This window comes from Sprattus sprattus (genome assembly GCF_963457725.1).
Source record: "Sprattus sprattus genome assembly, chromosome: 2".
In the NCBI taxonomy this organism is placed as follows: Eukaryota; Metazoa; Chordata; class Actinopteri; order Clupeiformes; family Clupeidae; genus Sprattus; species Sprattus sprattus.
This window is the reverse complement of record NC_137921.1, coordinates 43,242,080-43,263,939: the sequence shown is the minus strand read 5'-3', so window position 1 is coordinate 43,263,939 and position 21,860 is coordinate 43,242,080. Positions and strand designations below refer to the sequence as shown.

The 21,860-nt window shown below is 44.4% G+C and overlaps 1 protein-coding gene across 1 annotated transcript in view; it reads right to left on the bottom strand.

Moving 5' to 3' along the window:
- rnf13 (ring finger protein 13) overlaps positions 1–20,697 on the bottom strand; it is a 39,713-nt gene extending 19,016 nt beyond the window's left edge. Inside the window, exons 1-4 of the mRNA XM_080860446.1 lie at positions 20,546–20,697; positions 16,839–16,977; positions 15,572–15,652; positions 5,359–5,484 (exon numbers count right to left, since the gene is read on the bottom strand). Coding sequence (XP_080716572.1) covers positions 5,359–5,484; positions 15,572–15,652; positions 16,839–16,952 — 321 coding nt within the window. The 5' untranslated portion in view covers positions 16,953–16,977; positions 20,546–20,697. The remainder of the gene's footprint in view (positions 1–5,358; positions 5,485–15,571; positions 15,653–16,838; positions 16,978–20,545) is intronic.
- Between the last annotated feature and the right edge of the window lie 1,163 nt (positions 20,698–21,860).

Here is a 21,860-nt window from a genome sequence, read left to right as displayed (position 1 = left end):
GAGTTAATGTGTCAATAAGAGAGACACAAGGAGGATGTGTGAGTACAAGACATGCAGCGTCTGATGAAACAGGCTGCCGGATGGCACTGGATCAATCAAATCAGCAATATAATGCTGACAGTTTTATTTGGACTGGAAGCCTGCAATCAAGTTGACATTCTAATTTACCGCGTCGTGTCAAGACAACAGCATCGGAGAGGCAAGAAACTGGCAGCCTGATGCAATCCCGAAGCCAGGTTACTGACAGCAGCACACAAAAAGACAATCACATCACAGCTAGGACCGGTGCACAATAGTGTAGGGTGAACTACACAGGCAGTCAGTCTGGTATGGCCTGTTTATGTTTGTTAGGAGGCTTTGTGAGTGCACATTTGTTTTCAGGCTGTGTTGGGTGGAGTAGGGTATTTGGGCACTCTCCACTACAGCTAGAAGGCATGTGGGCCTACATTTGGAATTCACAGTACTATAGAAAACGTAAATTATAAATATGCATCACATATATTATTATTATTATTATAAAAATGCATTCTAATTTCATTTCATTTGAGCTACAGCAATACATGTAAGAGCTACTCTGAGTCAGTGTTCTTCTGTTTATAATGAGAAGTATGCAGTACAGAGGTCACAGTAGAGGTGGGATCAGTGTGTACTGTAGTAACAGCAATACAGGGCTGGGTTTATTCACACCTCAGCAATGATGGATGGGGCCGGTTTAGAGCATATGCTAAGTACACGGTTTAAGTGGGGTAAATGTTAACTGCTGTACATGACTCATGTATTAAGCGTTTAACCATATGCTAGTACTGGTTTGGTTGAATAGACATACAATGCAGCAAAGCTAGGATAGCTATACTGACTGGACTGTAAAGGGGTTTGCGGAGGTTAAGGTTGGGCCTGGATGGTGTCCACAGTCGCAATTGTAAAGATTGAGGAATGGCTATAATCTGCAGAGGGTCATAGGCGTATAGTTCGAATGCGACTGGGAGTGGGTTGATTTCCCTCGTCTCATTGGTTAGTTTGTTAGTTCACACCCAACTGTATTGGCCTTGGGATGAAAGAATCTGAAAAATGCCAAGGTTCCAAACCTGCAACAGACATGCGGTTTTCAACACCGATAATGAGCACTGAATGGTGTGACCTTTAACAGATGCGTCTTCTACACTAGCCTCTCTCTCTCACACAAACACACACACACACACACACACACACCCTTTCAGCATGGTCTTTCTGATCATTTTAGAGCAGAAGATAGCATCAGTCATTACTGCAGCACACTAATATCACTTATCAACACACACACACACACACACACACACACACACACACAAACACACACACACACACACACACACACACACTTGATGGCAGCCATTACTGCAGTGTGTTTTTTTACATTTATAACACTTGCCAGCCTGACACTGCAGACTTTTACACCCCCTTACGAAGAAGCCCTATCTGTTTATCTAATAGATGAATATATATCTCTCTCTCTTCCTTACTTCTCCTTCCAGAAGAGAACAGTTCGGTTTCAAAGTCCAATGGAAGATTAGATAAGAGCTGAAACAGCTGGGAGGGGCTGTTACTGATAATGCTGTGAGGTAAAGGACTGTTACAGGATGTGTGTGTGTGTGTGTGTGTGTGTTGTAGACTTATCCAGGGCCCTCTGAGTAACTAGCACACACCAGCATTCTTTGTGTTGGAAGTGGGTGTGTATATGACTATCTGTGTGTGTGTGTCTGTGTGAGTGTGTGTGTGTGTGTGTGTGAGTGTGTGTGTGAGTGTGTGTGTGTCTATTTGAGTATGTACTGTACAGAGTCTCCTCTGTTGCTAGGACACATTTACTGGGTGTGTGAGTGTGGGTGTGTGTGCGTGTGCATTTGTGTGAACCCCTCCCACCTCACAAGGTGGCGTCATCCTGCTCAGAAAGGTGACCACGATTGAACACCATGGAGACGGAACGGGCGCCGCGGGCCGATAAGGCATTTCCTTGGCGGCAGCAGACAAAAACTAGACCTGGATGAGGAATGGCGGCTCGGGGTGATTTAAGACGGACGGCACTTAAAATTAGCAAACAACACACAACCAACACCTCCACAAAGACTTCTGTCAGAGGAGGTGAACTACCCCTATGCTTAGCCGCGGCATCTGCCTAGGGGGTTGAACGTGCATGTGTCTGTGAGAGCACGTGTGTTATATAACATGCCATTGTGTGAGCGCTCCATGAATGTGCAAGTGTGTGCTGGGAGAAAGAAAAGAGAGAGGAGTGGGGGGAGGGGCCGCTGGAGACAGGAAGAGGGCTGATTCTCTGGCCTTCCTCTGTAGCGTCCTCGCTGAGAGGGAGAGAGAGGGGGAAGAGGAGATCTCTGACACAGATGGATCCAGTGTTGAGTTTCCTGTGTCCCCTCATCCCTCCTTTTTGAACATATACACACACACACACACACACACACACACACACACACACACACACACACACAAACAACTCGGGTCAGGCAGGTCACAAATGAAGTTCCCCCTCCCCTCTGTCTTCACAAAGCCCATGTTCCAGCTAAACCCCCCTCATCTCTCCTCTCATCCCCTTCTTTCACTCGTTCATCATGTGTGTCTAAAGTCTACTCAAACAGTATCCTATGTCCCCCCCCCTTTAGCTATTAATACTAACACACAGACACAGGCACACACACAGGCACTTTCTCAATCTCATCATTCCAGTCGTGGCCTTTACCACTCTGCCTCACACCCACACTAAGTGGTGACTGCCGCAGTCTTTTTAATGCATGTCCACAGCCAACTCCTCAGTATTCTGGGTTAAGTGAGTTTTCTTTCTTTCTTTCTTTCTCTCTCTCTCACACACACACACACACACACACACACACACACACACACACACACACACACACACACACACACACACACACACACACACACACACACACACACACACACACACACACACACACACACACACACACACACACACACACAGAAAGACACTGCAGTGCCTGTGTACTGTAGGCGGCGTCTCGTGCCAGCTGAATCTGCTCCAGCGGGGCCTATGCGGGAGCGGTGTGGGTGGAAGCAGGAAGGGAAGCACCCGTGTACAGTGTGCAGTGTGCATCGGGCAGAGTGCAGTGTGCAGTGTGCATCGTGCAGCGTGCAGTGTGCAGTGTGCAGTGTGCAGTGGGGAAGGACCGGCCCTCTCCATCTGGGCCCCTCTGGACTGATGAGGAAAAGCTGTGATCTGCACACACAGAACACTCTGAGTCATGCAAGACAGGAATGTCAGCTCAATCGATCTGGGGGGTTGGGGGGGGGTGCAGACACAGCGAGGGCGGGAGAGAAAATAAAACAGCAAGGGGAGGGGGGGAAGGGAGGTTGGATGGGTGGAAGTAAGTAAGGGGGGAAAGGGGAAAGAGAAGAAGACAGAGAGAGAGGCTGAGAGGGGTACAGAGTAGCAGGGATGCACCCCCCCATGACCAAGTGATTCAATTTCAGAGTCAGCCAGTCCCCCGGACATCCATCCTCCCAGACTGTGCCTTCTTACGTAAGTCTCTACAGTAGACCACCAATCCCCTGTCAGTCTACATGCTTGGTGCAGCTCTGCTCCTACGGGCTGTCCCACTTCACTGATCTCAGGTCAGAGAGACGCTCACTGCACCTCCCCTACAGCTGACCTTTCAAGCTCACTGACTGTGTGTGTGTATATCGACTCACAGTCTACAGTTGGCCACTGCTTAGAGTCTGCAGCCCATCTCATTCACTGACTCTGGGTCAGTCTGCTGGCCTTACAGCTCAGCATGGTTCCCCTAGCAACTACCCTCTATCGGTTTCTAAAATAGGCATTTCTTTGTCTGCGTTTGCCTACCTAACCCACTGATTCTAGGCCAGTCAGGTTCCACCTCAAAGAGGTTTATAAAACAACAACTTTGGCCAACTGACGTACAATGACCTTTAATTCACACTCTCTCTTAATTAGCCGTAAGAAAGCCGATGAGTGATTTAACGGAGACTGGTGTGACTAACAGGCTCTGGACCAGCCGGCTGGCAGTGCCTCCGTGAGCATGGAAGAGACTCTCTGGGGTCAGTGCTGGGTGGTGCGCTGCAGTGCGCTGCGGTGCTGGGAGACTCCGGTTTCAGCCCAGCGCAGGGAACACCTCTGTGATGCACCGCTGCCTTATAAGGCATGAGAGGACGAGGGGGCCACCTGGTCTCTCACTCACTCTGACTGACTGACTGACTGACTGACTGACTCACACGCCGGCTACTGGTCCGCCAGAGTCTCGCACATACAGATACACACACACAAATGCACCCACAGACACACAGACATAAACACACAGTTTATTTGGCAGACAGATGCAGAAACACCCTCGCCTGGGCAGATATATGCATCCTAGATAACAGATTCAAAAATCCTCACATGGGTAGATATGCACACCCAGACACAGACACACACACACACACACACACACACACACACACACACACACTTCTTTGTGCACCCCTCCCTGTTGAACAGGACCATACTTCATGGTAGAGTAATGGCACAGATCAAGTGTGCTTTGCCTCACCACAGAGACTTATTAGGAGAACACAAACTCAAGAACCTGAGATGTCACACTTTCCCCTTCACACACACACACACACACACACACACACACACACACACACACAGTCACTGGTGAGCATATGAAACTGGCCCGTTTCCCCCTTTGAAACACAAGATGGGGATGGCGTGCCTCCTAGCCACCATTTTCTATCGGTGGAGACGCTCACCCCGCACACCCGGCTGAGGCGCTATAGGAGTGAAACCTTAGCACGTCCTCCCTCGAGAGAGTGCAGCCGCTCGACACACAGTGGTCACCCCATCCCCCCGCCAACCACCCCACCCTCCAGAGACGCTTAAAGGCGAGGAGGTAAGCGTGGTGTTCGCTTACGGCTTCACATGCTGCTGAGGCCAAACTGTACCCCCTCACTCGCTCGCTTGCTCACCCACTCACTCACTCTGTCTGGCTGCGTTTCAGTCCACACATCAAAAAAGGATTCAGTGCAGAGGAATGCTTCAGTAAAACGAGAGAAGGAAGTGTGTGTGTGTGTGTGTGTGTGTGTGTGTGTGGTCGTCCCACATCAAACCGGGGGCTTGGTTCCGGACTGCCTTCCTGTAAATGTGTACAACGTTGTGTAGACAACCTCAGTGTTTTTGTGTGAGGGCTTGTGTTTATGTGCGTATATGTGAGTGTATGTTTGTGTATGAATTTATATAAGAGCACACTTCTTTAATACACTTTTTTCAATCATGAGTATGGTGAGTGTGGGTCTGAAAGAGACAAACTGGCAGCTCCATGACACAACTGTTACCTTGATGTCGAAGTTGCAGTCGAAGCGCTTGATGAGGACGATGAAGGCTCCGGTCAGGTTGTCCCGCGGCGGTGGCGGCTCAATTGGCTCGCACGCATTCTCCGGCCGCGCCCCAATCAGATAGCCCTGAGGAGACAGACCACTGGGTCAACCGACTAATCACAACCCTCACTCCAAAAGCGGACACTTAATTCAAACATAAAACTGTAACTTGGTCAAGCTAAAACAGAGGATGGAAAAATAATCTGTGAGGCTAACTGTGATTATAAACATTTGGCCTTTACATAAATGTCAATTCATCATAATGCTATCAGAGCAACAGGGTTTGGCAAAAGCAGAGAGATCAAACCAGATCAGGTCTTGGCAGCATTTCTACCTGTCATTCCTCATGTTGAACACGGATATAAACACAAGCCCAGAACAGGGAAACAAAATGTGAGAGAAAATTATGTTTTTCTGAGAAATAATCAATTCAGGCACCTTTTCCTCCTGAAAAAACACCAAACTGTACTTTGTCTTTCTGTGGAGTTCCACAAACTTTCACACATACTTAATTAAAACACATAAACATGTACTGTGGGAAATAACTTGGGTTCATGCAGGGTTTTGTCATATCTGAGAAATAAATTGTAATGTTTTCTTGTGAAATAAGGGTTAAACAAATGAAATAAGGGATGGGCTGAAGGCAGTGGTGGTGTGTGGGGCATATTTTACACAAATCAACTATCGAACAAAGACGGAAGTCAGTGCATTTTAATTTAGCAACGACTACCTGCAGCCTTTCTTACCGGTACACAACACAGGCTCATTCAAGCCAGCCTCACACACAATCCCTATGTAATTAAAACAAGTCTGTGACACAATGAAACAGGGGAGAGCTCCTCTTTGTGTCACTTCAGCGCTCTATCTCTCTGGTTTCATTCCTGTCCCCCTCAGCATCTATTTCTTATAGTGCCTCTTTCTCTCCTGGCTAATTGAGTTGAGCAGCACTGTGCTACTCTGTGAGAGGGTGTGTGGGAGAGGGGGCAGGACCAGGCCTGTCTGGCCGCATGGTGAGACTGCTCTCAGCCCTCTGCTACCGGCCATGCCGCGGCTCCGCTCCAGAGACCTGGATCCACACATCGAGCTTCTCGACTCGCAGTCTGCCAGAGGACACAGCTGCCTCTGGAAGCCATCTGGCTCCCTCTCTATGGCCCACACATTACCAATCAAAATAACTCGCTCGGATGGAGGCTGAAGGTTTGGTCCATATGCGCGGAGTCGCTCAGTATGCAATGCACAGACGAGCTATTTTGGCTGTGAAATGAACTGCCACACAGTGCAGTGCTACACACACATGGCTCACATGGAGTGAAATACAGAAGGAGAGCGAGACTGAGGGAGAGGTTGACGGAAATGGGTAAAAGGGGAGAGAGGCAAAAGAGAATGAGATGGTAAAAAAAGGGAGGGTGGGAGGGAGGGAGGAAGAGTGGGGAGAAGGAGGGTGTGAGAGAGAGAGACAGAGAAAAGGGAAAGAGAGAGAGAGGAGGCTGGAGAGTGACAATTATTCTGGGATTTTCCAGACACTCCAGGGCTTGAACTGATGCGCTCCCTGCTCCTGGAGTCTCAGCTGCTATAAATGGACTCCGCCGCCACCAACACCCAGCCTCCTCCTCCCTCCTGCGCCTCTAAAGCAGACCTGGAAAGCGTCCGCGTGCTCCGCAGAGCTCTGGAGTCTAGAGAACGCGCTCCTCATGCTTCTGTGGTGACCTCAGCAACAGAGACCTCTTTTTTTTTTTTTTCTCTCTCCCTCTCCTTTTCCCTCTTCACATATCTATCTGTGTGCACGGTTTTGTCTTCGAGATCCAGCTGGACGACCCTGCTCATGGCTCATGGGAGCATTTTGAGGAAAGGGATTATGGGAAAACACAACGTTGAGCATAAGTGAGGAGTCCTGTAAGAAATGGAAAGGACTACTTTTTGTACTCTTTCACCTCTTTGAGGTGATCCCTCACCCTGGATTGTTTACAGGATAGAGAAGGACCTGTGATCTTACGTCAGCCTCCCTGCTCACTGCAGGCCAGGGCCCGCACACCACAGCCACACTGAAGCTGCAGCAGTGCCCTCTGGTGGTGGAGCGCCACCTCTTCACACAAAACAAAGGAATCACAGCTGAAAAACATCTGCTGGAAAACAAAAGGGACATGAAAGAAAAGAGCCATCTTGTCTCGCTTTTCCTTTGAGGCATAAACGCAAGTAAGATCTCTTCATTTCTATACGCCGTGCAGCCAGTGCTGGGATCTGGACTATGCTATCTTTCAATTTCACCAGCAGCCTGTTGTTGAACGGCTCATTCACTGACAGTTTGAAAAAAAAAAAAAAAAAAAGAGAAAAGCAGGCGGGGATACTGGGATATGTTCCCATTCCCGCTCAGTCATAAATGATTCACTGGGCTGCAGCTGACTAGGCTGGGCTGGGCTGGGCTAAACCCTTCTGCTTTGTTGGATTTTCCATCCCGCCCAAGCCATCGTCATGGCCGTCTCGCTTTCCCAAACGGTCCTTCCAACCCGCAATCCTTCACAGCGGGCCTGCCATGATAAAGCAAGAAGGGACAGGAGAAGCATTTTTGTAGAAGAGTGCTGACGTGTGCTTGATGAGCATGAGGGGACTGTAAGTGTTTTAGGATGAATGGGTCTATCACATGATAGAGCTTTCCTTCTCACACAGAGACACATGGCCATGAAAACAGACAGCTTGCAGGCAGGCAGCACATGATATCTGAAGGATGAAACATCCACGGAGACAGAACTGGGACACACACACACACACACACACACACACACACACACAGACACACACACACACACACACAGACACACACACACAGACACACACGCACACACACACAGACACACACACACGCTGCAGCCCACTGCCTCTCCTTCTTCAATTTTAAAAGATTAGAGGACTGATTAGCACCTCCAGTGAATCATCTGAGAACTTAAAAACTAAAACCACAGAAGAAATCTGAAGATTCTTCTTTTTTTTAAAGAAAGATGTTTCAATAAAGCCAGTTGGCAGGAATTTTAAATGCAACTAAAAATAGAAATAGAAAAATGGAAGGAACACCGAACCACAGGAAAAAAATAACCTGACACTGCAGAAGTGGGTTGTATATTCCTGAAAAGAGCGGGCTGTATCAGAATAACATAGTGGGTTATTGGACCATGATTAAAATGGAGGCATGTAGCCAGCCCAAGACTGGGGTAGAGCCTTAAACTAGGCCACAAAAACATTTCAGCTACAAACACACACACCACTGGGGGTACACTCCAAACACACACACCACTGGGGGTACACTCCAAACACACACAACACTGGGGGTACACTCCAAACACACACAACACAGGGGGTACACTCCAAACAAACACAACACTGGGGGTACACTCCAAACAAACACAACACTGGGGGTACACTCCAAACACACACAACACTGGGGGTACACTCCAAACACACACAACACTGGGGGTACACTCCAAACACACACAACACTGGGGGTACACTCCGAACACACACAACACTGGGGGTACACTCCAAACAAACACAACACTGGGGGTACACTCCAAACAAACACAACACTGGGGGTACACTCCAAACACACACAACACTGGGGGTACACTCCAAACACACACAACACTGGGGGTACACTCCAAACACACACAACACTGGGGGTACACTCCGAACAAACACAATACTGGGGGTACACTCCTGGGACTCACAGCAGGCAGACTGTAAATAAATAAAAACAAACATTTATTTCACTCACTGCCCTTAAATGCAGTTGTGAAGTTGAATGCAGAAATGAAGTTCCTGTGCAGGCTGGCTTAAGTGGAGTGTGTTTTTTACAGAACAGGATATGTTATGACTGGTCGAAAGATGGGTTGGATGCTCCTGACTGCTATAACAAGATCACTTCTGCAATAACACCCAGTTAGGAGCGAACGAGAGTTGATGTCGCTCTCCTCGTACTCATAAATCATATTAATGTGCGCTATCAACTACAGTTTACAGCTAGTCATTCCAAGCGAGATGGAGCATGCATACACAGTGTGTGTGTGTGTGTGTGTGGATGTATTTGTATGTGAGTGTGAGTGTGTGTGTGTGTGTGTGTCTGACAGACTCAGCTGTGAGACACAACTGTCAACAGGGAAACGCCACCTGTCAGTCATACAGTCCTCACAGCCTTGGAGGATGATAGGAGCTAACAGCGAGCTAAGCTAAGTGTAAGAACCAACACTGGCCCATGGCCCAAACAGCCAGCGTGTGTCAAGAAGTGACAAACCACTTCCTCTCCCTCTCAACAACCACATTCTGCCCTGCTCCTCTCTGCTCTGTGGCTTTTGGCTGCCACTGCTTATCAGACTGTGCAACACACAGCAGGCTGAACGAGGAAGAATCACTCTGTTTATAAAGCCCATTGCCTTTTCTGATCCACAGGATATGTGGCCGTCTGACAGAAAGCATGCTAAAGTTCTCAACAATCACCTTCAACGGTAGACCACATCTGCATTCCTTTTGCAAGCAGAAGTGAGAGGGGAGCACAACAGTCTCGTGAAATCACATGCTTAGCTCCGAGGCTGCTTTCGGTCAGAGAGGAAAGGAGAACCGAGTGCAGCAGCTGCCCTCTTGCTTTCAAAACCTGCCCCTACCCCTCTTCCTCTCTCCCTCGTTTGCTCTTTGGCACAATTGGAGAAACTTTCTGTTGGCCAGAGACTGTATGAATTCTACCCAGAAGGCTCAGCCGAAGCACGGTGGGGATTTAGGGCAGAGGAGCAGAGAGCACTGAGTTCAGCGCAGATCCTGGCGACTCTCCCTTATATGGTGCTGACGAGGGAGGAAAAGAGAAGGGAGGGGCTCTTGTTATTGTAATGAGAGCACTGAGAAGATGTTCAGGCCGCTCAAGGTGAATCATGGGAGATTTGGAGGTTTGGATCACGGTCTTTCCTGCCCAAAAAACAGTCCATGTAGGTTTTTCTCGTCTGTTTTCTTTTTTTTTTTTGTCTTTTGTGCAGGCAGCAGACGGGAATAAGGTCAATTTCCAACCAGACACACAGACAGGCTCACTAGAGAGAGAGAGAGTGGGTTCTGGGTCAGTCCACCATGCATAACCCAGAGGGTAAGAGAGAGAGAGAGAGAGAGAGAGAGAGAGAATTAAAGAGACAGAGAGAGAGGGCGAGAGACAAGAGAGACGGAGAAAGGGAAATTCATAGAGGGTAAGTGGGGACAAGAGGGAAGAGTGTGCCTGATGAGCCAGAAGGACCCAACACACACACACACACACACACACACACACACACACACACACACACACACACACACACACACACACACACACACACACACACACACACACACACACACACACACACACACACACACACACGCCGAATGAATGGAGCTGAGCTCTGGAGACTGTCGAGTAGATGGGGTTCAGTAGGGGTAACAGTTCCATGCCGACGCAAAGTCTTGCCCTCTCAGCTTCAAGACAGGGTTGATGCTCTGCTGGTTAACGACATTCCCCCACACCTGTGTCCTACTCCAGGGAGTCAGAGGGGACCAGGTGTGGGTTTCCATCTAACAAGCCTTCATTAACAAACAGGTAGAGGCTAAAGGGGAAAGTCATGCATACTAACACAGATTTTTTTCATGGCTCATTGACCACCTCACCCTTGGGACTCATTTTGGAAAGGGTTTTAAAACTCTAAATGAAGCATTAATGAAGGCTGAGTGTAAAGGAGGATATCAACGTAGTAGATCGTCTCAACTGATAAACAGCTTCCCAGAGAGAGTGACCAAACATATATTAAGCTTCATGAAGATTCAAGACTCATGACCTACAATTACATGGAAGACACAGGAGAGAAACAAAGTGACCAGCTGCCATTCATTTTCAATGACACAACGTCCACGTGACAAGGAGTAAAAATGCTGTTGCTAGCACGGTTGGGTTTAAAAACCACATTCCTTATATAAACTATGCTACAAGTTATAGCCTTCAACTAAACAAGATTATTATAAAAGCTATGGCTCTACGAGGTGAGATAAATCCTATTAATCATCTATTTTTTAAATCAGCAAAACGTGGTTTGGGGCGAACAGCATTTGACCAGTGAAGAACTTAGGCTGCTGATGTTTCCAAAAGATAAGGTCCTCCTCGCAGGAATAGAACAAATTGGATGATAAGGATTGGTTGACAAGATCATATTAAAAAATTGATTTTCTATTCATTGCCACTGAGGATGTGGTGGAGGCTTAGGAGGGCGGAGCTCAGGCTGCAACTTCATGCAGAATGAAACATGAATGGATAAAGTTGGGGCCATGTCGTCATTGTGTTCCAAAGCTAAGCTTTCGCCTGCCAACACCAAGGGGGTAATCGAGTGTCTGAAATGCATTCCAGTTATACCAGTTACTCTGGCGACACCCCATTTTGAGGGTTCTTCCAAAAGAGACACAAAATAAAGCGTTGTTAAGAGCCAAATGTTAGCTGGCTGTCATACTGGCCCTCGCCATGAGCCTTCTGTGTGCCCACAATGCACACAGAATTTTGTCTTCACCCACTTTTATCCCTAAATCTTCACTACATTTAGGGTACAAGATATATTTATATTGCATCAAATGACATGCCCTACTCACAAACATAGAGTAAACAAAGCTTTTTTGGACCCCGCCCCAGACTGACTGTACATAGGAAGACCAAACACCCAAAAGAGAAAGGCACCCAGCAGACACTTGGCTGCCAGTCACAGAAGTGTCTTTTGTGCCCGCTCCAGTCTGTGGCAGGGGTGTGTGGCTGGCTGTTTTGGCATGGGCAACTGACAAGGGGATGGGGGGGGGGGGGGACGTCGACGATGACGCCATGCCTTAGAAGTGGACAATGCTTGCCTCTCAAACACAGAGACTTCAGTTCTGCACATGTTGCATGATGTGGGCGAATGAAGAATGGCCAGCCAGAGAACGACTGGGGGTGTCACGGATTGACTAAAGGGTATTTCAAAAACATTTCTTTCCCAAGAAAACAAACAAATAAAAACACATGTATATTGTTCTACCATTTCACAATGAAAATGCTTCTGAACAGGCAGAATCTATCCAACTCCAATGGCAAGAAGGAAATACAACAACAGCAAGTGCAGCAAGTGCAAGATTTCAGAGGCAGATTTAAAGGGGGATACATTTCCACAAACATGTTTTCTCCAGTGTTTTTTTCACGGTTTTATAGGGAGAAGGTCAGTACAAGCACGTGGTGTTGTTCGCACTTGCAGGGTGAAAAAGTGTGTGTGGATGTACTACAGTTACCAACTTAGGAATTGGAACTCGGCCAGAGGACATGTTCTGATAGCATCAAACTTTTCAAACTCATTTTATGGTTCTGATTATTTTCTATGCCATCACAGCCAAGTCACCAAAAATACACACAGATCACACTGAAACTGTAGTTGCGATTAATAAAAAAAAAATCTCCATCTCTCCTTCAAGCACTGTCAGCAATCACACAAAATGTACCCTCTCCAGGTAAATGCCATAAGTGTGATGCGATATAAGTGAACGAACTTTGGCCAATGTTGAAAGAAGCACAACACCAAATACGAGCCAAAGCCACAAATACGTTGCTGGCTTGCTGTACTTTCCCTCTAATAGCATAGTTTCTCTGCACACTTCCTGTTCAAAATGCCACCACCAAGCCACTTAACACAGAAATGGGACATATAAGGGTTGATAACCTTATAAAAAAGAGTTGTGAAATTTTTATGAGCATCTGTTTTGTGCTTCCTGAAAGCCTGTTTAAGGGGCCTGCTCGCCTTGTGTGCCATGGGGTGAGGGGATGCAGTGCAGTGTGGCATGGCATCACAGTGAGTGAGGGCTGGTGGTGGTGGTGGTGGTGGTGAGAGTGTGTGGTCTTGTGTTCATCAGTGTACGCCTTTTAGATGGGTGGAGTGTTTGAATTCAGGTTGACGAACTTGTTGTCTGATATATACAGTACTGTGCAAAAGTTTTAGGCAGGTGTGAAAAAATGCTATGAACTAAGAATGCTTTGAAAAATGTAAACAATAAATGTTTATTTTTTATCCATTTACATGGTAAGACTGAGCACAGCAACAAGACACAACGTAGTTATACTGCATCAGCAGGGTCTCTCCCAGACAAAGATTTCAAAGCAGACAGGGGTTTCAAAATGTGCAGTTCCAGCTCTTTTGAAGAAGACGTTGAGGATCGTAGACGCAGTGTTCAGCCAAGGAAACTTAATGCAGCTGATGAAAAACACATCAAGCTTATTTACCTTCGAAATCGGAAGATTTCAAGCAGTGGCATCAGCTCAGAACTGGCAGAAACCAGTGGTACCCAGGTACAGACATTTACTGTCCGGGGAAGTCTGGCCAGAAGTGGTCTTCATGGAAGAGTTGCAGCCAAAAAGCTCTACCCCGACAAGGAAACAAGGCCAAGTGACTGAACTAAGCACGTAAACATAGAAACTAGGGTGCAGAAACATGGCAGAAGGTGCTCTGGACTGATGAGTCAAAATTAGAAATATTTGGCTGTAGAAGAAGGCAGTTTGTTCGCTGGAGGCTGGAGAGAGGTACAATAATGAGAGTCTGCAGGCAACAGTGAAGCATGGTAGAGGTTCCTTTCCAGTTTGGGGCTGCATTTCTGCAAGTGGAGTTGGAGATTTGGTCAGGATGAATGGTGTCCTCAATGCTGAGAAATACAGGCAGATACTAATCCATCATGCAATACCATCAGGGAGGCGTATGATTGGCACCAAATGTATTCTGCAGCAGGAACATAACCCCAAACATACAGCCAATGTCATTAACAACTATCTTTAGCTTAAAGAAGAACAGAAAGTCCTGCAAGTGATGGTATGACCCCCACGGAGCCCTAATCTCTACATCATCGAGTCTGTCTGGGTTTACATGAAGAGACAGAAGAATTTTAGGAAGCCTACATCCACAGAAGATCTGTGGTTAGTTCTCTAAGATGTTTGGAACAATTTACCAGCCGTGTTCCTTCAAAAACTGCGCAAGTGTATCTGGAAGAATTGATGCTATTTTGAAGGCAAAGGGTGGTCACACCAAATATTGATTTAATTTAGAATTTTCTTCTGTTCCTTCACTGCATTTTGTTAATTTATGAAGAATTGATGAAAATAAACTGTTAACTCTTCCATTTTTGAAAGCATTCTTAGTTTACAGCATTTTTTCACACCTGCCTAAAACTTTTGCACAGTACTGTATATTTTTTTGTGATTATACCATGTGGCCTGAAAATAGGGGTGGGGGAAAAAAATCGATTATTCGATTTTTCTCGATTCTCTCTAAAACGATTGTCTCTCGATTCAGAAAACTTCATAATCGATTTTTTACACATCCATTTTATGTTGAAATGCAAGCTGCATCGATTATTGGATTGTTCATAGAAAGTCAAAATTTTGACAAGGAAAAGCTTTTTCTCTAATAAAAAATAGAGAAGGTAATTCATCTGTTGATTTTCTTTAATTATAAAACACAAAGTAGGAAGTGGAGCAAAGACTCTGAGTAGCAAACTCGAATGTTTTAAAAGTCGAAATGGATTGATAAACGTTTTATCGGTTTAGAATTGATAATCGTTTTTTTTATGTTGAAATGCAATTATCGATTGATTATCGATTATCAATTCGAAACCGATAGAACGATTATCGATGCATTTCGACTATTGAATCATTTGAGTTTGCAACTCAGACTCTAAAATCACTTCCTACTTTGTGTTTGATAATTAAAGAAAATCAACAGATGAATTACCTTCTCTATTTGCTTTATTAGAGAAAAAGCTTTTTCTTGTCACAATTTTGACTTTCTATGAGCAATGCAATAATCGATGCAGCTTGCATTTCAACATAAAATGGATGTGTTTTTTTATTACAAAATCGATTTAAAATCGAATCGTTGACCTCTGAATCGATTTCGAATCGAATCGTGAGGTGCCAAGAGATTCCCACCCCTACCTGAAAAGTAAGCGTTGTGTAAAGTAGTGAAGTGGGCCCTTTTGTGCAACACCTTTTTCATTATGCACTGTACTGAGTTTGGTTGGGTACTGCACTGTTTTCTGTTTTATTAGGTCCTGTGTGGTGTTGGGTGGTGTGAGGTGCCCTCCTAAACAAGAGGACGATCAGGCGCCACTCTCATAACTCCTTCCTAACCTTTAGTCCTTCACTTGGCAGTCGGTAGCCGAAGCGCGCAGGAAGGTCATCGTAGTTCTCTGTCTTGTTGTCGAAAGAGTACTGCAAGACAAAGGAGAAGCAAGAGAGAAGCATCAACACAGTGTACCTCTAACTACTTTTGATGAATTGATAACCAGTAATCAGACATCTTCAGACAACCGAGCCTTACAGACATACATACTTAATGCTTCGTCTTTACCTTTACTCTGACATGCACTAACTGACTATCTTAACTCACAATATTTCTATATACTTTCAAAAATAAATCAGCCCTGTTGTTAATCTATAGTGGCTTTGGAGCTGTACTTTATAGACTTCCTGTCTTCCTATCATACCACTATAAAGTGACTAACCCTTCGACACCATTTTAGGAGAAGCCACATTGAAAAAAGCTACAGTGCCATCAACACATAGTCTACATGTAATGAGTAACCACACAGAGACCATACCTGCAGTGTCCTTATGCTTACTTTTACATTGTCCCAATGCTGTTGGACAATGTGAGGAAGTCACAGGCTGCCTCTCTGTTTGTTGCTAAGCCTGTTAAGCCAACACAGCCCACACAAAGGTACTGCCATATTCCCTGCATCTATGCTGAGAACCTAGAACAACCTAAATGCTTAAGCCAGCAAAAACAGCTGTTTTTCACTTCCCTAAGGCTATAAGGTCCTAGAATTGAAACCGAGCAATGGATTTCTGGGAAAGACAGATCATCCATTAACTGTTTGAGATGTGTTACGAGAAATCGATCTCAGTGGTTTTTCCTATTAGTCTTGCACACAATTCATCATTGGCCAAAGGACGCTACACAATGATGGAAGTTTTGGCCAACTTATTACTCGAGGACTTTACTGTTACAATGATCCTTCAAGGAGAGCTACGGGCCCGGTTTAGACCATGGTGAGAAGCTGTGGCTAACCCATGTGGGTTGCTCGCCCTCCAAGTTGTTTACATGAATGATAAAATACACAGAGCACAGAAAACGTATGGTGTTAGGCTATATGTTTAATATGTCCCAAACAAATGTATTGAACCATATTTATGGTAAAAGTAAGCTGCAGAATGAGAAGCCGTTTTGGTTTGGACTCACTTGGGTGTTAAGCCACAGTTTAACAGCCACAGTTTAGCAGCCACAGAGTATTCAATGTGGTGGCAGTGTCTTTATATATACTGTTTAAGCATGTGTGGTAACCCAGGATAGCTTCCCCAGTCTCCCCACAGAAGTGGAGCGTGCTCAGGCACTCACCGCTGAGATGTCTGCCTCCACTGGGAGCAGGTTGAGGAAGGCGAAAAGCTGAACGGTGAAGATGGTGTAGATCTGGGTGGCGGACAGCATCAGCATCCCCAAGGACAGCAGCATATTTCATTCCCGCTCACAGCTACACCTGTGCACCCACAAACGCACACGCACATAGGCACACACACACACAAACAAAAACAATTTGTTTACAGAACTGATGGACACAACCCAAATGTGTGAAATCCCTCAGCAAACACTTAAATGGATGTTTACTCTAAAGCAATGCTTGAGAGAGCTTCATCAGATCAATCAAAACAAATCAACCTCGGTTTCATAACAGGCTTAAGGGAACAATAGTGTTTCCAACACAGTCTTTACTTGGTCGTTGTTTTGGTAGGAGATTGAAGCCTTGGGACTCTTATATTAGGAGGTTTACCACATTATGCGAGTTATTTATAAGTATCTGAGTGGCAGCCATGAAAAGAGTCGAATTCTCTATTCCTGAACTGAATCACATGATGTCAAAACCTGCTGAGCGGCTTATGAGCAAAAAAAAAAAAAAAAAAACATTGTTGCAATGACTTCTTCTGTTATACCCTATAACAGACTGAAGACTGACTAATATTTTTTTATCTTCTGTGAAATGAATGCAGAGTTGAGTAAGCTGCTTATTGAGATCTATCATAAACATAGGATTTCAGGCTTTGGAACATCGGTAACAACAGCGCTGGCAAATCAAGCCAACAAAATGTAGCAAAAAATCAAGTTGATTATTTGAATACTGATCAATCAATTACCGATCAACCAGTAAAAAAAGGTTTGCAACAGAAATTAAATTACAACAATAAAACGTTCAAATGACCAACTAAACCATTACCTTATGTTTAAAGGAGCAATATGCAGATAGGACACCAAGTGTTCAAAATTCTAAATATTGGAGTGCCTCCTCCCTCACACTCATCCCCAGACTCAAAGCTCATACAGGTTTTTTGCAGTGTGGACACATGTGCCCAATTTACGATTTCAGTCCGATTTAAATTGGAGATTGGACACATGTGTCTCCCCAAATCTAGATTAATTGTGTCCGACTTGAGTCTGACTGGACTCCGATGTAAACCCCTGGATACACGATTCGATTCCGCTGGGAATTGGACTGGGCGCGCATGTGTCTCTCGAATCTAGATTCAAATTGCACAACAACAGCACGTGCTTGAGATCGCGCCCACAGACATATACATGCATCATAGCCTATATGTCTATGATATGATAATCGCTGTTAGACGCTCAGTTCTTGTGCTCCCTCTCATTCACGTTGAAATACTGAAACCGAAACTGAAACTTTGAAACTGGAACGCAACTGTTTGGGACAGAACGCCCTAATTCAGTGAACAAATATTTTCATATTACTTTTCCACCAGTTGTTAGTCATGTAATCCATTCATATCGATGTGAATCAATCAATACTAATACAACTTTAACTGTGGTGTGTTTTTGTTTCATTTCACAACGTATTTACTGTATAATCAACGGTAGCAGATGTAAACATTCCGCATTTGATTTGAACTGACGCGGCCAAGATCTAGATTTGTCACTGCCATGTGCTTTGAGATAGAGCAGTTAACCCCCCATGGAGACCCCATGGAGAGAATCGGATGGGATCGGAGTGCTGCCATCATGTGCCCGGGTGAGGACAAAGAACCTTAATGAACAAGCGCAAGGCAAGCTCAACATTAAACTTGACAATGGCAAGAAAGGACATGTTTCCAAATTGTAAACCTGCTCATATCTATTTTTTATGGACTCTGTTAGTTTGTCATAAACAAAGTAACTTCATTTCAACAGGTGTCGCTAAGTTTACCCGCTAGCAAGACATCTATGGCTAGCCATCTTTGGCTACAACTATGCCTAGCCATCTATGGCTACAACTATGGCTAGCTTGCAAACAACTTTCCTAACACAGTCAAACATCAAGCAAGTTAACAAGACAAAGCAAGACAGCAAATAAGTTACTGAATAGTCCAGCAGAAAGTAGCCCCACTACCTGGCGGCTCCAGAAACTCCATAGTGTTACTTTAACTTAGTTAAATAGAGACATACAGTGTAATGCAGTAACAGAAGGAAATATGAATAAAGGCCTGCCTCTAATGAAAGTCTGCCTGAAATAAAGGCTGTTACCTTTTGAAGGTAAGTTAAAGGCTCTAGACACTATTTCAGGAAATATGGTAATTCAAACACCCCCTTGCCCCTTAGTTTTAAATCAGTTTCTTGCGTTTCAACAGCAGGTTACTCTAAGGAAGTTACTGCATAGTTTCATATGGCTTTTAAAAAGGGTAACAAATGGTGGTTAAATATATATTCTTGTAACTTGTATAGAATTGAAAGGGATAAACTGGATGTGGATACATTGAAAGTAGTTGTTGTTACAGATAATTAATTAATCGTTATAACTATCAAACAACAAAAACCAATAGGCCTACCTGTAGGCTACTTATCCTTTTATAATTGATTGTGTACAGATGAGAGCCTTTATTTCGGCAACCAAATAATTATTTAAAACAACATTATGTCCCACTTTGATCAGAACTCTTAAATTGCCATGCTGATTGTAGAAGAAAATCTTACATTATGTGTTTCTGTTAAAAATGTATTTCGGCTGATATATCCATATCAGATTTTTTTTAAATGCTGAAAAATCGGAATCGGTATCGGTCTTATAAATCCTATATTGGTCGGGCTCTATTACATAACGAGGCCAGTAGACATAAAAATCACAACAGCATCCTCAGCATGGTAGTACCTAGTCCATTACAACTGACGCGCACTACAGAGCATCAGCAGTTACCAGCACAGGCGGTGCTTACAAACTGGCTAAAGGTGCTTTTCCGATGAAGCGCACGGTACTGTCCATAACTTTACGTCGCACAACGACACTGCTTTCCCATTGTCTCATAACTTTTTAGGTTATTGTGTCAGTCCGAAATTGTTGGGTCGTCGCGTGACATACGTATAAACTGCATGTCACGCCTCAGTTTGTCTTGTGACATTTCTTAAACATGGAGGAACATGCATATGATTGGTAACGATCACATTTCACAACCACATTAACATTTCTGTAAATCTTTCAATCTAGAACCACAGCTCACGCCAGCGTCTACAAACGTTAGTCCACAAGATGCTTTCTCAGTACTAGTAATTTAGTACACCGTTATGTAAACTGTCAGAAACAGCGATGCAAACATTACAGGAATCTTACAATGATTACAACATTCATAACCTACAGACAGTTAAATATCTTGAGAAGCTGTTGACAAGTTATCCGACCTTAGGTTATGCCCATCCTACGTGCTTCACAACACAGTTTATAGCTTTAGCCAACTTACTTAAAATGGGTGACTCGATGCCTTGTTAGTAAACTTGCTAGCAGTTAGCCGACAACGTTACCTGGATTACTAGCTAGGTTGACGTTAACATCATGTTTCTATGCGGGGTTGTGTCTCACATTCAACAAGATTAGAGCAACATTTTGAAGACCCCAAACATGGACACCTCTTGTATTAACAGCACTCACGTAGCAAAACATTATGTTAAGTACTACCTTAGGCCAAATCGCAACCTTAAATTGGTGAAAACATGCAATGGGGGCTTCGGGTATAATTTAGCTACGTAGCTATGCAACTCTGTTTTAAAGGTCTTCACCAATCATGGAATCTTACCTTTACATTAGAGTGTGGTGATATCTTGGTTACAAAGTAAAGCACTGTTACAGTCATTACATTCACTTGCAGTTTACACAATCCAAACAATTCGTCAGATATGCTTTAATTCCGCTAGTTGGGCAGTCAGCAAATCAGAATGTCAACAATAATCCCACAGCTCCTTCATGTGAGTAAAGAACTTCCGGCCACTGTACACACCTTCTTTGAAGCTTGGTACCATATGATTGGGTGGAAATGAATTCAGTCACTTCTATCGAGGACCGTTTCCTGCAAGCAAATTTAGGATTGCTTGTGCGCTGTCCAGCATGCTTGTAGCCTACAGTGGCGACAGGGGAACCGTTTCAACAACCGTGTTAAAGGATCACCAAACAAGATGTTACTATTTCACAACGTTACTAGCATGCTATCTAGTTTGTTATGGCATGTTAATGTTAACGCATTGGAACAAAAAACAAGAAATAAAGATTCAAACGCTGAGCTTTGGCGCCATCTGATGTCAAGTCTACGCTATCCCAGCTGTTGTAGGCTACTACAACACGGAGAACTCAGAACTCAGAACTGTTTATTTGACAGCAACAATATTAGTACAATTTTACGGATGGAATAACAATAAATTAAATACATAAAATAAACAAAGAAATTAGATGAGTGTATAGAAAAGTATATGATGCTGTCGGGAGAATCCTATAAGGCTATATTGTGCCTCTATCATAGGATCCACCCAGAGTAGTTAATTGCTATTAAAATAAATTAATATTATTACAAATAAAACAAATAAAAATAGCTTAGTTGCAAACATAGCAATGTTCTGTTTTACAGCTGGCAGAATATTTGGAAATGAGGTGGGCTTTTGAATACCGGGTTAATCCTTCAAGGCTATGTGTAGTGAGTTTGTCATGCATGTGTCTAAGTGTGTCAGTAAATATGGAATATGATGTCTGATACAATGTTTGTAGGCAGCAGTCCTGCAAAAAGGGGTGTAAAGTCTAAGATGGTGCCTTGTGTTATAGTTATGACAGGATGCATTTTGAGTGAACATGTTCAGGAAATAAGCAGGGAGGTTATTGTTTAAGAACTTGTGGTAGAATTTCAGGCACTGTATTATGTAGATATCATCTCATTTTAATTGATTTAACCGTATGAAAATTGGCTCAGTATGCTCATTATATTTGCTTTTGGTGATGATCCTCATAGCTCGTTTCTGTAGATATACCAGACGTGCCGGATTGAGACCCCGTAATAGTACACCGAAATGCAGATGCGGAACTATTAGAGCATTGTACATAGTTATTAAAGTGGAACCTGGTAAAAT